Below are 12,887 nucleotides of genomic sequence, written 5' to 3' on the forward strand. Positions count from 1 at the left end.
CTCGTGTTCTCTGGATGGCAGTCGTCTCGTGAGTCAGTCAAGTGTCAAGTCAAGTCGGCGGAATAGCGCGAGCTCCAGTGTGGGAGCAAACCCATTCCTAAACAAAATGTACTTCAAATGAATGTTATGGGTTTTATTTCCAATTTTGAATTTCCATTTTCATGATTTTTTCTCATTTTTGCGAACAGGCGTTCGTGGCGAAGACACAGTCATCACATCCGGAATCGCGATCCGATTCCTTGCATAGCACTTGAGTCGTAATGACTCTGCAGTCAGCAAATCCGGAACATTATCAATGCACATGACATGTATGATTGTAGTGTCACTATCAGCATTCCTCAAGTAATAGTTGAAGCCATGAAGGCTGAACTAAAAGTAAAAGGGCTATAGCAGTATAGGACATGCAGTACAAAGTTATGTAACGTTACTAGTACATGTACTAGAACAAGGTAGAAAGGCACGTTAGAAAATACCTGTGCACCAACTAAAACTTCTGTTCATTACAGCTGTGCGGCAGCGGTATTGGGGAAGTGAAGTGAGTTGATAGAGGGGCAAGGATCCTATCATGGCTTATACTTTTTATAACGCTGTAGACATCCTCCTAGAGACTGATGGTGTCAACGAAGCAGAGCACGACATTACGCTGGATATCCGTATCGCTACAGGAGAAAATGCAGACAGCTGTAGCAGAGACTACACGGAAATTTTAGTATTTCTACGCAAGTTAGTGACCAATGGGAACGTAGCGTCCGTAGAGCAGGTTTTGAAAGCTTTGCGAGCATTGCAGAGGACCAGAGGTAGCCCCGCTGCTGAACCATTGACTTCAACCGACAGCTCTGGCTGTGCAACAGCTACGAAAAGAGGCTACGACAGCACAGATTCTCATGACGAAGTAATAATCACTGCTAATGTCGGAGGCGGAGACAGCTATCCAGTTGGTCCAGCATCGCAGAATGGTAGACGCATTCGCAGCTTGCCAGCGTTACTGCGAGTCTCTCAGCCACCAGATCACAGGCAAGTAGTGGCTTATGCTCCACCAGATATTACAAAACTATTGAATATGGAATGTGGTGGTCGGCGTGTGTTCAGATCAACACTGCTGTACTGTGCCATCTTTACTGGTAATGAGGAGATGGTGCAATGCCTATTGAAATGGGGAGCTGATGCAACATTGGCTTTGGAGTGTGTAGGTCAGCCACGGTATTTATCACACACCTACTCAAATAATTGTGTCTCGGAAAAGATCAAGTATAGTCCTATGGGTGTTGCGGTGATACTGAAGCATGCTGGCATAGTACGGAGTCTTCTAACACACGGTGCATCGCCATACCATCGCGCAATTCAGGAGATTTGCGTTGGTCCTGGAGTCGATGTTGAGTCGAAATGCCTCTCAACGTTCAATGCTTGTCAAGGTGATGCTGCAACTTTTGAAGCCCTGTGCCTGAACCCCAAGTACCCACCACCGGTCGTTGAGATATTGTATCAACAGCAAAAAGGTGATGAGGACTGTGCAATGCGGATGATGCCCTACTGTCGCTGGGATGCAGCTTGCTGCCAGTCAGGCATTGCATCCTTACTGCAGAAGGTATCCAGCACATTACAAAGATCCCTGCTGGACATCCCTTGTTTCACAGATGCTGAGCGGATCAGCAAGCAGTTTTGTTGCACATTGATTTTGAGAAGTTACTGTTCAAACAGTGAATACGCCAATAGCATTCACGGCGGGATGGTAATGGATTGTACCCAGCTCACCAGTATCATGCAAAATCTGCTACAAGAAGGGGCAGAGCCAGCTGGTTTGTCAGTTTCTGATGCAGATGTGCTGTGGAATGCATGGGTCAGAGTGGCGAACACGGAGGCTGAGGTGCGTGGCACAATTCCAGGTACATACCAGAACAGAGCAAGAGGTCATAGTCTCCGTCACCTTTCTTATCCGTTGTTTCATATTCTTGGATTATTTATCAATGGAGCGACGCTGCAACCATTCCCTTCAGGTTGTCTATCTGCAAGTTCAGCTGTTGCATATTGTAGCAGTGCTACACCACCGGTTGTGGACAGACTTCTTATGACAAGGTCGGCGGGGGATCCAGTTGTGCAGCTGCTGGCGAAACACGGCGGTCTACCTGGTATGACGTCAACTGTGGACGAGATTCCATTTGTTGATGGATCTCTTCACGATGGTCCGTCTTGCCAGTGTGATGTGGAGCTATCGGCAGCTCAGCGGAAAGTGAGTTTGTTTCATGTACTCACACCTCATCCTAAGCCCAAGGCTTTGACACATTTGTGTCGCTCTGCTATCATTGAAGCATGCCATGGGTATGGTGTAGTCAAGGCCATTCAAAGTCTTGATCTTCCACCTGTGCTAATGGATTATCTTTTGTTCAGATGAGTTGCGTGCCTCTATTCTTTACTCCAATATATCCCACGCTACTGTTGTGCCGTTTTGTTGTCATTGAAGCATGTCATGGGTATGGTGTAGTGAAGGTCGTTCAAAGCCTGGATATTCAACCTGTGCTGCTTGATTATTTTTTATTGAAAATGAGACTCTTAAAGTGATTTCCTTGATTTGATGGGATATTTTGCCAAACGCTTGTGACAGGACTAGCATTCATTTTGCAATATGCTGGTTTAATGGTTTACTTGTTTTTAACGTTTTAACATTGTACATGTTTCAACTCAAGATAGTTTCAAGTCATTCTCATTTCCTCCTCGTATATTTTGTCACAGTCGTCTTAGGCAGTGGTCACAAGTGTTTCGACCAATCTTCATAGATCGTTACCAGAGTACTAACACAATATGTTATAATCTGTTTTGATTTCAACAATCATGCTCTTAATCTGACCATTAGATATGCACTGAGTCATGTACATGTTCCAGTAATCCTGATATTCATAAGTTTGAGGGAGTAAATGGTCGCTGCTGTGATGACGACTACACCATAGCTAAGCCAGTTGTAGAGCATCGCTGACCATACGTGCGGGTGCCGGGTTCGAGTCCTGGTGTTGACAGTTATTTTTGCTTCAGATGTTTCCCTATTCAACATTTCCTCAAACTGATGGAGTTGGATTTTTCCCTCACCGTGTGACTTAGAATCGTTCAGGGGCTTGGTGTCAAGATTTTTAAATCATTCAGGAAAATGTCCAACTGGCAGACCCTCCATCTCTTCTTCTCCACCTTAGTTCATAGCGTCAGTAGCTTCAAGATAATGTACAGATGTATGTAAGACAGATTATCCTCTCCCATCCCCTCACACCAATTATCATAAGTATACATGAAAAGGCGGCAAGGTGACAAAAGTATAAGAATGGCAATCAACAGAATCAGCTGAAGCGTCATTTCACGAAGGTTTTATTCGTTATCACTGTTCATTAGCCTGTTCTCACCGTCCAGGAGCGATAACTGACTCACGCTGCTATCTGGTGTTCACGAGGTGTTTGTCGCGCTGGAAACGGAGTGTCTCTGTACGTTTGTATCCCTGGTGATGTTTGTGCCTGGACAGCACTATATAAGTGGTGCTCTTCAGGCACAATCTTCCTCAGCCTACTCAAGCTCAACTGATGAGGGGTGAATTCCCCGAAACACTGTGTATTGAGCAGGGAGTGGTGCTTTCTTGCAGGTTTGCCGAGTCGAAGGTTCGATGGACTTCTCGTGTTCTCTGGATGGCAGCGTGAGTCAGTCAAGTGTCAAGTCGTCGGCGGAATAGCGCGAGCTCCAGTGTGGGAGCAAACCCATTCCTAAACAAAATCATCGCCGAAGTCGCAACCTCTATTTCGTAATAAATAATAATAATAGTAAAAAGTAAAGTAAAGTTTGCACGTCCGCGGTACAACCGGCTATACAATTGTATTGAGAAACACAACCAGCTTAGGAAGTTTCGCTTGTGCCAGGCCACCACCATGCCTGTGATACCAATAATAATAATAATAATAATAATTTTACAAGAAGTCGGAGGCGGATAATACTTTAATAACGAAGGTACGTGTTGGGTCGTAAGTATCCACGCAAACACACATCCAGTCAATATAAGGCACTTGTCAAAGTATCCGAACGTTTTCGGTCCCTTCTCATCAAGGATTATACAGGGAATGGCTCAAGTTGGAAAGACTAAAACTTATATAACGTAAAGATATGAGATAACAACACTCGTGACAAGGTGGAAAAAGTATCAAGTTCACCACGACACAAAACTCGAAGGAAATAGTAATAGCGACAAGAACATAGTGAGCAAATTAAGTTACATTGTTAACACCTCGACGAGGAGTAACACCAAACAATTGTAGCGACAACACATTTTCTTTCTGTACGCAAAGTTCAGGATCTAACTTACGGATATACACAGCTTCTAACACAGCCAGATGCAACGCACATCTACCACGTGACAATATTGAGAACACATTATCACTGTACAACTCACGACAATTGGTACGGACTGACAGATGTTGCTTGATGGACGAAGTGCGATTCTTAGCTCCGTTGGGTGTAGTCTCCTCCAATGTCCCGTCATCTCGCCTCTTCGCGGCATCACCACTACCCGTCTCTTTGCTTTTCCGCGGCCTTCCACGTTTTCTGACACTAACCGTTGTGTGCGCGATGCCCAGTGTCCTTTCAGCTACGTCTCCTCCATTGCGGATTTCTATTGATCTTCTTACTTCAACTTGTCCGGTGTTCGATATTGAAGTTCGTTTTCGCGGTCTACCACGTTTTCGAATATTGACTGTTGTTGTCACTTCCGTTGTCGTTGTACGTGCGTCCTCACCAGTCCGTATTTTTACTTGGCTTCGCGTAACCCTTCCCGACGCAGACAGATCCTTTGTCAATTTCGGTGGTTTACGTGTCGGTCTTTCACCATCTTTCACGCTGTTCTCAGCTGGACCCTGCCCTACACACGCGGAGGAGGACGGGCATGCAGTGATATCTTCACAGGAAGAGGAAGATCCACCGATGGACTGGACAGCACATTTTGGAGGACGACCACGGCGAGGACGACACTCACGCGCATCAAGCGGAACAAAACTTAACGGCACATGTTGACGAATGCGCGCGCCCAGGTGCTGAAGGGTTCTACCTACATACCGATCTTCACATTGTCGGCATTGAAAGAAATAGATAAGGTTACTTTTACTAAGGGTAGGTAGAACATCCTTCTTCACACTGAACGCACGCACTGTCCCAAATATGACGTACAGCTTGACGCACGGATAAGATGGACATACGATACCACGAACATCCTTCTCCACGCGCGCAGAACCGGCGCCAACCCAGGGTAAACGGAGCACCACTGGGCAAAGGTCAGGTCTAAATTGGATCGGCTTGTCTGTCGCCGGTTTTTCGTTGATAAGCTTGGCCAGAAATTCCTTTGGCTAGCCGTTGTTCGTAAATATTGATGTCAGTCTGTCTAATTCGTCCTGCAATAGATGAGGGGAACATATTCTATGCGCACGATAAACTAGCGCTTTCACAAGATGTTTCTTCGATTTCGTTGGAGTATAGCTCCCCCACGGAATGTAGAGGCCGGTGAAAGTTGGCTTCCTATAGATAGTGGTGTCCAAACTCTTAGTGTTAATGTTGCGTGATATTTGTACATCCAAGTAGGATAATCTGCCTTTTTGTGTGTAGGGCAGGGTCCAGCTGAGAACAGCGTGAAAGATGGTGAAAGACCGACACGTAAACCACCGAAATTGACAAAGGATCTGTCTGCGTCGGGAAGGGTTACGCGAAGCCAAGTAAAAATACGGACTGGTGAGGACGCACGTACAACGACAACGGAAGTGACAACAACAGTCAATATTCGAAAACGTGGTAGACCGCGAAAACGAACTTCAATATCGAACACCGGACAAGTTGAAGTAAGAAGATCAATAGAAATCCGCAATGGAGGAGACGTAGCTGAAAGGACACTGGGCATCGCGCACACAACGGTTAGTGTCAGAAAACGTGGAAGGCCGCGGAAAAGCAAAGAGACGGGTAGTGGTGATGCCGCGAAGAGGCGAGATGACGGGACATTGGAGGAGACTACACCCAACGGAGCTAAGAATCGCACTTCGTCCATCAAGCAACATCTGTCAGCCCGTACCAATTGTCGTGAGTTGTACAGTGATAATGTGTTCTCAATATTGTCACGTGGTAGATGTGCGTTGCATCTGGCTGTGTTAGAAGCTTTGTATATCCGTAAGTTAGATCCTGAACTTTGCGTACAGAAAGAAAATGTGTTGTCGCTACAATTGTTTGGTGTTACTCCTCGTCGAGGTGTTAACAATGTAACTAAATTTGCTCACTATGTTCTTGTTGCTATTATTATTTCCTTCGAGTTTTGTGTCGTGGTGAACTTGATACTTTTCCACCTTGTCACGAGTGTTGTTATCTCATATCTTTACGTTATATAAGTTTAAGTCTTTCCAACTTGAGCCATTCCCTGTATAATCCTTGATGAGAAGGGACCGAAAACGTTCGGATACTTTGACAAGTGCCTTATTTTGACTGGATGTGTGTTTGCGTGGATACTTACGACCCAACACGTACCTTCGTTATTAAAATAATAATAATACTTGAAGTAATAATAATGTTTTCTCAGTTTTGGCCCGTGGCTGATCTGTATTACATGTGTCTGTTTTGGAAGCGTTATAATTTTATGAACGAGCTCTTCAACAGCGAGGAAACGTAGGGCATCTTGCTCGTGGATGCCTCTAATGCATTCAACTCCATCAGCAGATCCGCTGCCCTCTGGAACTGCCGCATACTCTGGCCACGCGCAAGCCGGTTTCTATTCAACTCGTATCGAGGCTTCGCTGTCATCATTCTTAAAGGAACAACCCCCAGCAATATCCATGTCATTCTAAGTCGTGAGGGAACCACCCAAGGCTGTCCATTGGCAATGCTGATGTATGCAGTTGGAGTGCAACCTCTTGTCACCCGGCTGAAAGATCCAGAACAGCACATTCAGAATTGGTATGCTGACGATTCGTCCTGCGCTGGCTATCTGTGTAGGGTAAGGGCCTGGCTTTGCTCCCTTCTCGAAATTGGTCCAGCATATGGCTACTTTGCTGAGCCCACCAAGAGTGTCCTGATTGTCAAACCTCAGTTCCTGCAGGAGGCACAAGACCTTTTCAGCGACCTCCAGGTGGAAGTCACACTATCCAGCCGATTCCTAGGAGGATTATGCATCGGTGATGAAGCGGGTGTACAGCAGTTTGTCAGCAACAAAGTTGCATCGTGGGTTAAGAGCGTGGAACACCTCTCTGATGCTGCCTAAGCATACCCACAAGCAGCTTATTGCGCGTTTACACGGTCCCTCTCCTGCGAATGGTCATACATTCACCGCGTTATCGAAGGCCATGAAGCCGAGTACGCCCCGCTACGTGACATCATTCGGCAACAGTTCACGCCTGCTGTCCTGGGTAGAGAGGTCCTTGAGCAAGAACATCAGCTACTCGCCCTCCCTGCCAAGTTCGGTGGCCTCGCCATCACCGATCCTACCGAAACAGCACCGGGTGCCCATGCAGTGTCGAAAGATGCTACTCGGACTCTGACGCGCTCCATCTGCTCCGGTCAGCCAGTGGTCATCAATGACCATTCTCGTCATTGCCAACTAGCGACGAGCCAGGCAAGCCGGATAAGGGACGAGCAAGCAGGGGCACTCAGCAAGGATCTTCTTCAAGACCTCTCCAAAACGGAACGGCGCACTCTCTCCCGCATCGTCGACGGACATGCTTCCGGCTGGCTGACCGTCCTACCGCTCCGTCAGGAAGGCTACGACATGTCCGCAACCCAGTTTCGGGATCAGCTGGCAATCCGCTACGGCAGGCAGCCCAACTCTCTTCCATCTCACTGTGACGGATGTGGCGCCCCATTCACCCTGCAGCACGGCCTTGACTGCCATAAGGGCGGCCTTGTCAAGAGAGGCCACAACGACCTCCGTGACAGTGATGCCAAGCTTGCCGACATTGCCTTCGGCGGCGTCACCATCGAGCCGATCCTCATCCCGGAACAGGACAGGAATGGTCGGCCTATGCTCCAAGCGGACTGGCTCGCTCGCGGAGTATGGGAAGGCAACCGGGTGGCGTTTTTCGATAACCGCATCGTAGATGCTGACGCACCCAGTTATGCCAAGGCCAACCTGTCCTGGAATGCCACCGCCAACAAAGCAGCTGCAGCGAAGAAGAGGAAGTACAAGCATGCCGCTGAAGAGCTACGAGGCTCTTTCACTCCTCTGGTGTGTTCCACTGATGCTGTCCCCCACCGTGAGTACAGTGCGTACCAGAAGCGTCTCGTCTTCTCTAAAAGTCATCTCTAAGATCATGGAAGGTATCATCAATCGGCAGCTTGTGAACCACCTGGAAACCCATCAACTCTTCTCCTCGTCCCAGTTTGGCTTCCGACGTGGACTGGGCACAAGTGACCTACTGACGGCTCTCCAGCATTCCTGGGCCACTACCCTGGCTGGCGGCGGTCTTGTGCATGCCCTGGCAGTTGATATTGCCGGGGCATTCGACAAGGTTTCCCACCCAGGTGTCCTTGCGAAGGCACAGCAATGTGGCATCCACGACCAACTCCTGGCTTGGCTAAGGTCGTATCTCCATGACCGAAAACTGACTGTAGTTGTTGGCGGTCAGTCCTCCCCACTGTTCCCGATCAAGGCTGGAGTGCCCCAGGGTAGCCTCCTAGGTCCCACTCTTTTCCTGTTATATGTAAACGATGCAGAACAGTGTTTAGCCCCAGGCTCCAGTCTAGCTGTCTATGCGGACGATACAACACTCTATGCCCTAATCAGAAACCCAGATACCATCGCTGCTGCTTGCAATAGCCTCCAAGCATCTATTGACCGCCTGCAGACTTGGGGTGCCCAATGGAAGATAAAGTTCGAGCCATCAAAATCTCAGGCAATACTCCTTGACCGCCACAGACCATCCCTGGATGTCCCACAGCTCACATTTGATGGCATGCAGGTGCCTGAGAGCCCTCAGCTCAAGCTGCTAGGAGTGTTATTTGACAGTACTCTCTCCTTCCGGGCCCACATCCGTTCCCTTGCCGTTAGAGCCAACCAGCGACTCGGCCTGCTCCGAAAGGCATCTCGGATCCTGGACAGTGCAGGGCGCCTAACTGTGTACAAAGGATTTGTACGGCCTATAATGGAGTACGCCCCTCTCGTCTGGGCAAGTGCGGCACATTGTCACCTCCATCAGCTGGACCTGGTCCAGCGTCGAGCCATGAAGGTTATTGGCCCCTCATTGCTCCCCAGCCTGGCAATCCGAAGGCATGTTTACGGGCTGTGCTACCTGTATAAGCTGCAATGCATACCAGGTCCAGCTCTGCTTACCAACATGGTACCTCCCCCAGCAAGAGTTAACGCTGCACCCCGGACGCGCCGGCAACGCCAGTCCCTCGGTGGCCACTCTTTCCAACTCGCAACTCCTCTGCCAGCCTCCAGTCCAGAGTTCATCCGCCGCTCCTTCCCATACTTTGTCCTGGAGAGCTGGAACACACTGCCTGCCCCAATCCTCGCCGAACGCCCAACTCTCAAGAAATTGCCGACATTCAAGACCAAGGCCTACCATCACCTCCGCCAGACCAATTGGCTATGGGCCACTGAAGTCCACCAGCACTGAGAATAACCGGTTGTCTCTATTATTATCATTTTCTGTCTCTCTCTCTCTCTCTCTTTCACTCTTCCTCTCCTGGGAAGCTCCTCATGCTCATTCTCCCTTTCTCTGTCCATTTCCCCTTCCTGATGCGTAGACCAACTGTTGAACCCGAGACCACTAGGTCGGGGGAGGTTGACCTACCTCATCGGCACGCATGCCACGCTCCTCTGTGTTGTCAAAGTTCGCTTGTCCACTTTTGTCTACCTCCCCTTTTATGTTGCTGGCCAGTGCTTTGTAGTAAAAAAAAGAAGAAAAAAAAGCCTTTCACACTAGGTAAAAAACGCCGTATAAGTGACATTTTCATGAAAATCGTCATGACAATGGGTGGAAAATGGCGCTAAAATGAAAACGGCGCACGTGCCTTTTACGACAAGCGAGGACCCCTGTAGAAAGTGCCATTCTTCCGTTTTCACATTCGTGAAGAGTTTTTTGTTGTGGCCGTCGTGTTGGTCGAGCGTTTCCTCAACTCTCCTGGACAATGCCTTTGGTTCACTTCAACGATGAGTTAGAAAAAAATTGATCGAGCTGTGGGGCGAGCAGCAGCGGAGGAAAGGCGGTCAGCTGATCAAAAGAAAAGTGAGGGAGATGGAGGTGGTGCAGGCTCTCAACAAGTATGCTGTGCAACTAACTATATGGGGAGAAGAACGAGCATGAGTTCTCGCTCAAGGTTGTCAGCAATAAAATCGACCTCAAGTCGAAGGCGAGAGATTTCTACAAGAAGTACACAGCTTCAACCCAAACCGGAGCAGCTGTAGGTGATGGTTGTGGTGGCAATGCAGGCAATTTAGATCTCGCAGCTGCAGGTGGCGAGTGGGGCAACTTCAAGCTGTGGCACAAAACGTTTTCGGACGTACCAGGCTATGGGCCCATTAGCTCATTGAGCTCAGCGCAGGTGCTGTCTGTTCCTGCATCACCTGTTCGAGTGTTCGTCCGTGAGATCAACGCCAAAAGTCTTCTTCGCCGCCTATCATCACGAACAGGAGGCATTCTTCAACAAAGAAGTGAAAAAGGGATTTTTTGTTGCTCCTTCGCCTTCTCGAGCGATCATGAATCCAAAATTTCTTGAAATTCTTGTGCGGATGTAACTAATTCATACTTTTACCGCCGTCAGTGACGTAGGCTGTCACCATGGGGAATCCCGTGAAAATGTTTCATGACGTTCTCAAAGTCTAGCAGTGTGAAAAGCAGCCCAAACAAACCTGGTATATGATGTCGCGTGCACTCATGTTCTTTTACCTAGTGTGAAAAGGCCCTAGCAGCGAAATGGGAGAAGCCCTTCTCTGCCATGATGGCTTGGGTACGCGTGCGCACTCAGTTCGCCATTTTCAGCGCCGTGGACATGCGTCTGCGAGGCTCCCGTCGCCGTCTTATGGGACTCTCCGTACATGACGGTGCCGGCGTTGGAATCGGCCACTGAGTCATGTTCTCGTTCTGTTTTTCTAACTTATTATACCTTTTCACTGATGGTCCTTTATCACTGTCTTTTTCTCACTGTAGCTCCTCATTGTTGTTCTTTTTTTTTTCTTCTTTTTTTTACCAGGCGTGGGCCATCCCCTGATTTCATAGGTGCCAAACATTTTTACGTTTTTCAAAAAATAAATCAATAAATGTTAAAAAATCTGTTATAATTTTATTCGTCGTAACTTTGTTTTCATTATGTTTTAGTCATTTCTTCACCTTCACCCTGTTTTTGACCTGTTCAGCTGAATGTTATGTTTTCCACACGTATATCGTGAGGTTCTCGATCTATGCTTTTGCTGTAGCTCTATAAGTTGCTGTATTTTGACATAATTATTTCCATTATTCCCTGTGTATTGTGGCACTCCGCCGGGAAATAATTTCGAAAGTTGAAGCCAATTGCAAGCATTTCAGGGCGTTTGGTGCTATTTCAGTGTACAAATAACTACAATGAAAGACTTCTTGTTTCTGCAACAAAACAAGAATACGCCACGATCGGGGACAAGGATTCTTCAGTATTCGCCACGTTTGCGCTGAGCTGGGACCATTGCCCTTTGTTGCAGTGTGCAAAAAAATCGGCCACAAAAGTGGGGCGGCCCCGGCTGTGACGTCCTTGCATGCAGGGCTGTAGCACTGGGATATCAGGGGGTCAGGTCAAAAGGCATGCTTGACCAGAAACTTTAAAATGAACATTATTGACAGAGCCCCAGTTTCGCATAATTTGGGTAGGTCAGCCTTTTCGAAAAAAAGGTCCGGCTGGCCATGGCCGCCGGATCAGGTGCTATGGTCCCAACATTTACCCTTCCCCTCTCCACTGCCACCACCACTCCGCAACATTCAACATCGTATCTGCATGATAAAATGGAAATCTGGTCCCAGTGTGTGCAACTTTACATGTTCCGTTCTCTTTTCAGGCTTTGTTTCGCATGAGGACTTAGGCAAGCTGAAGTTCATCAACCAATGTATCAAAGAAGGATTGCGAATGACCAGCACAGTGTCCTATATTGAGCGGCAGACTATGGATGACATGTACATCGGTGGCTACTTCATTCCTGCCAATTCCATTGCCACCGTGGACATCTTCTCACTCCATCATAACCCCAGTGTCTATCCAGACCCATACACGTTTGACCCAAGCCGGTTTTCAGAAGAGAACGCTGCCGGTCGTCACCCCCATGCACTCGCCCCGTTCTCAGCTGGCCCGCGAAACTGCATCGGCCAAGCACTAGCCATGAACGAGCTGCGGATGACAGTGGCCAGTGTCCTGGTGCGCTTTGATTTGGCCGTAGACCCCAGCCTACCCGAGCCACTATACAATGACGCGCTGATCGTGAGAGCCGAGAATGGCATCAATCTGCGGGTCAAGAGCCGTTAACTAACTTGGTCAGATGATGAGTATGACTCATGCATTGGCTTAACTTAGCCATGTAAATCCAAGGCAAGTCGTCCATAGAAATGATAGAATATTCATTCTCATGGGAGTATGGTCAACTCAAAGCAATATCCAGCGTCCGTGTTCTGTAGAGTTTAGTCGACATTGTTACAGCTGGTATTGTACAATTTATTAGCATTTCCGGTGGTGTGTCTTTAATGGCATGTCGGTGCTCAGAGCACATATCCGGGAAACCGCAGAATTCAGCAGTTGTATTCACCCCTTACAGTATGTTGGCGTACTGCATCAGCAGCATTCCTAGACAGTCCTTTCTTGATTACACTACATTTTGCAATCATGTGGAATATTCTGAATGCATTTCCTCTGTATCTCTTCTTTCTCGGCTTGTCATACTTTAC

At 47.9% G+C, this 12,887-nt stretch overlaps 1 protein-coding gene across 1 annotated transcript; it reads left to right on the plus strand.

The window, feature by feature from the left end:
* Nucleotides 1–8,294: 8,294 nt before the first annotated feature.
* On the plus strand, nucleotides 8,295–12,471 carry LOC135810549 (cytochrome P450 4B1-like). Its single transcript, XM_065324041.1, has 2 exons — nucleotides 8,295–8,604; nucleotides 12,011–12,471. The coding sequence occupies exons 1-2, from the start codon at nucleotides 8,295–8,297 to the stop codon at nucleotides 12,469–12,471; spliced, it is 771 nt and encodes a 256-aa protein (XP_065180113.1).
* The last annotated feature ends 416 nt before the right edge of the window (nucleotides 12,472–12,887 follow it).

This window comes from Sycon ciliatum, chromosome 2 (genome assembly GCF_964019385.1).
Source record: "Sycon ciliatum chromosome 2, ocSycCili1.1, whole genome shotgun sequence".
NCBI lineage: Eukaryota > Metazoa > Porifera > Calcarea > Leucosolenida > Sycettidae > Sycon > Sycon ciliatum.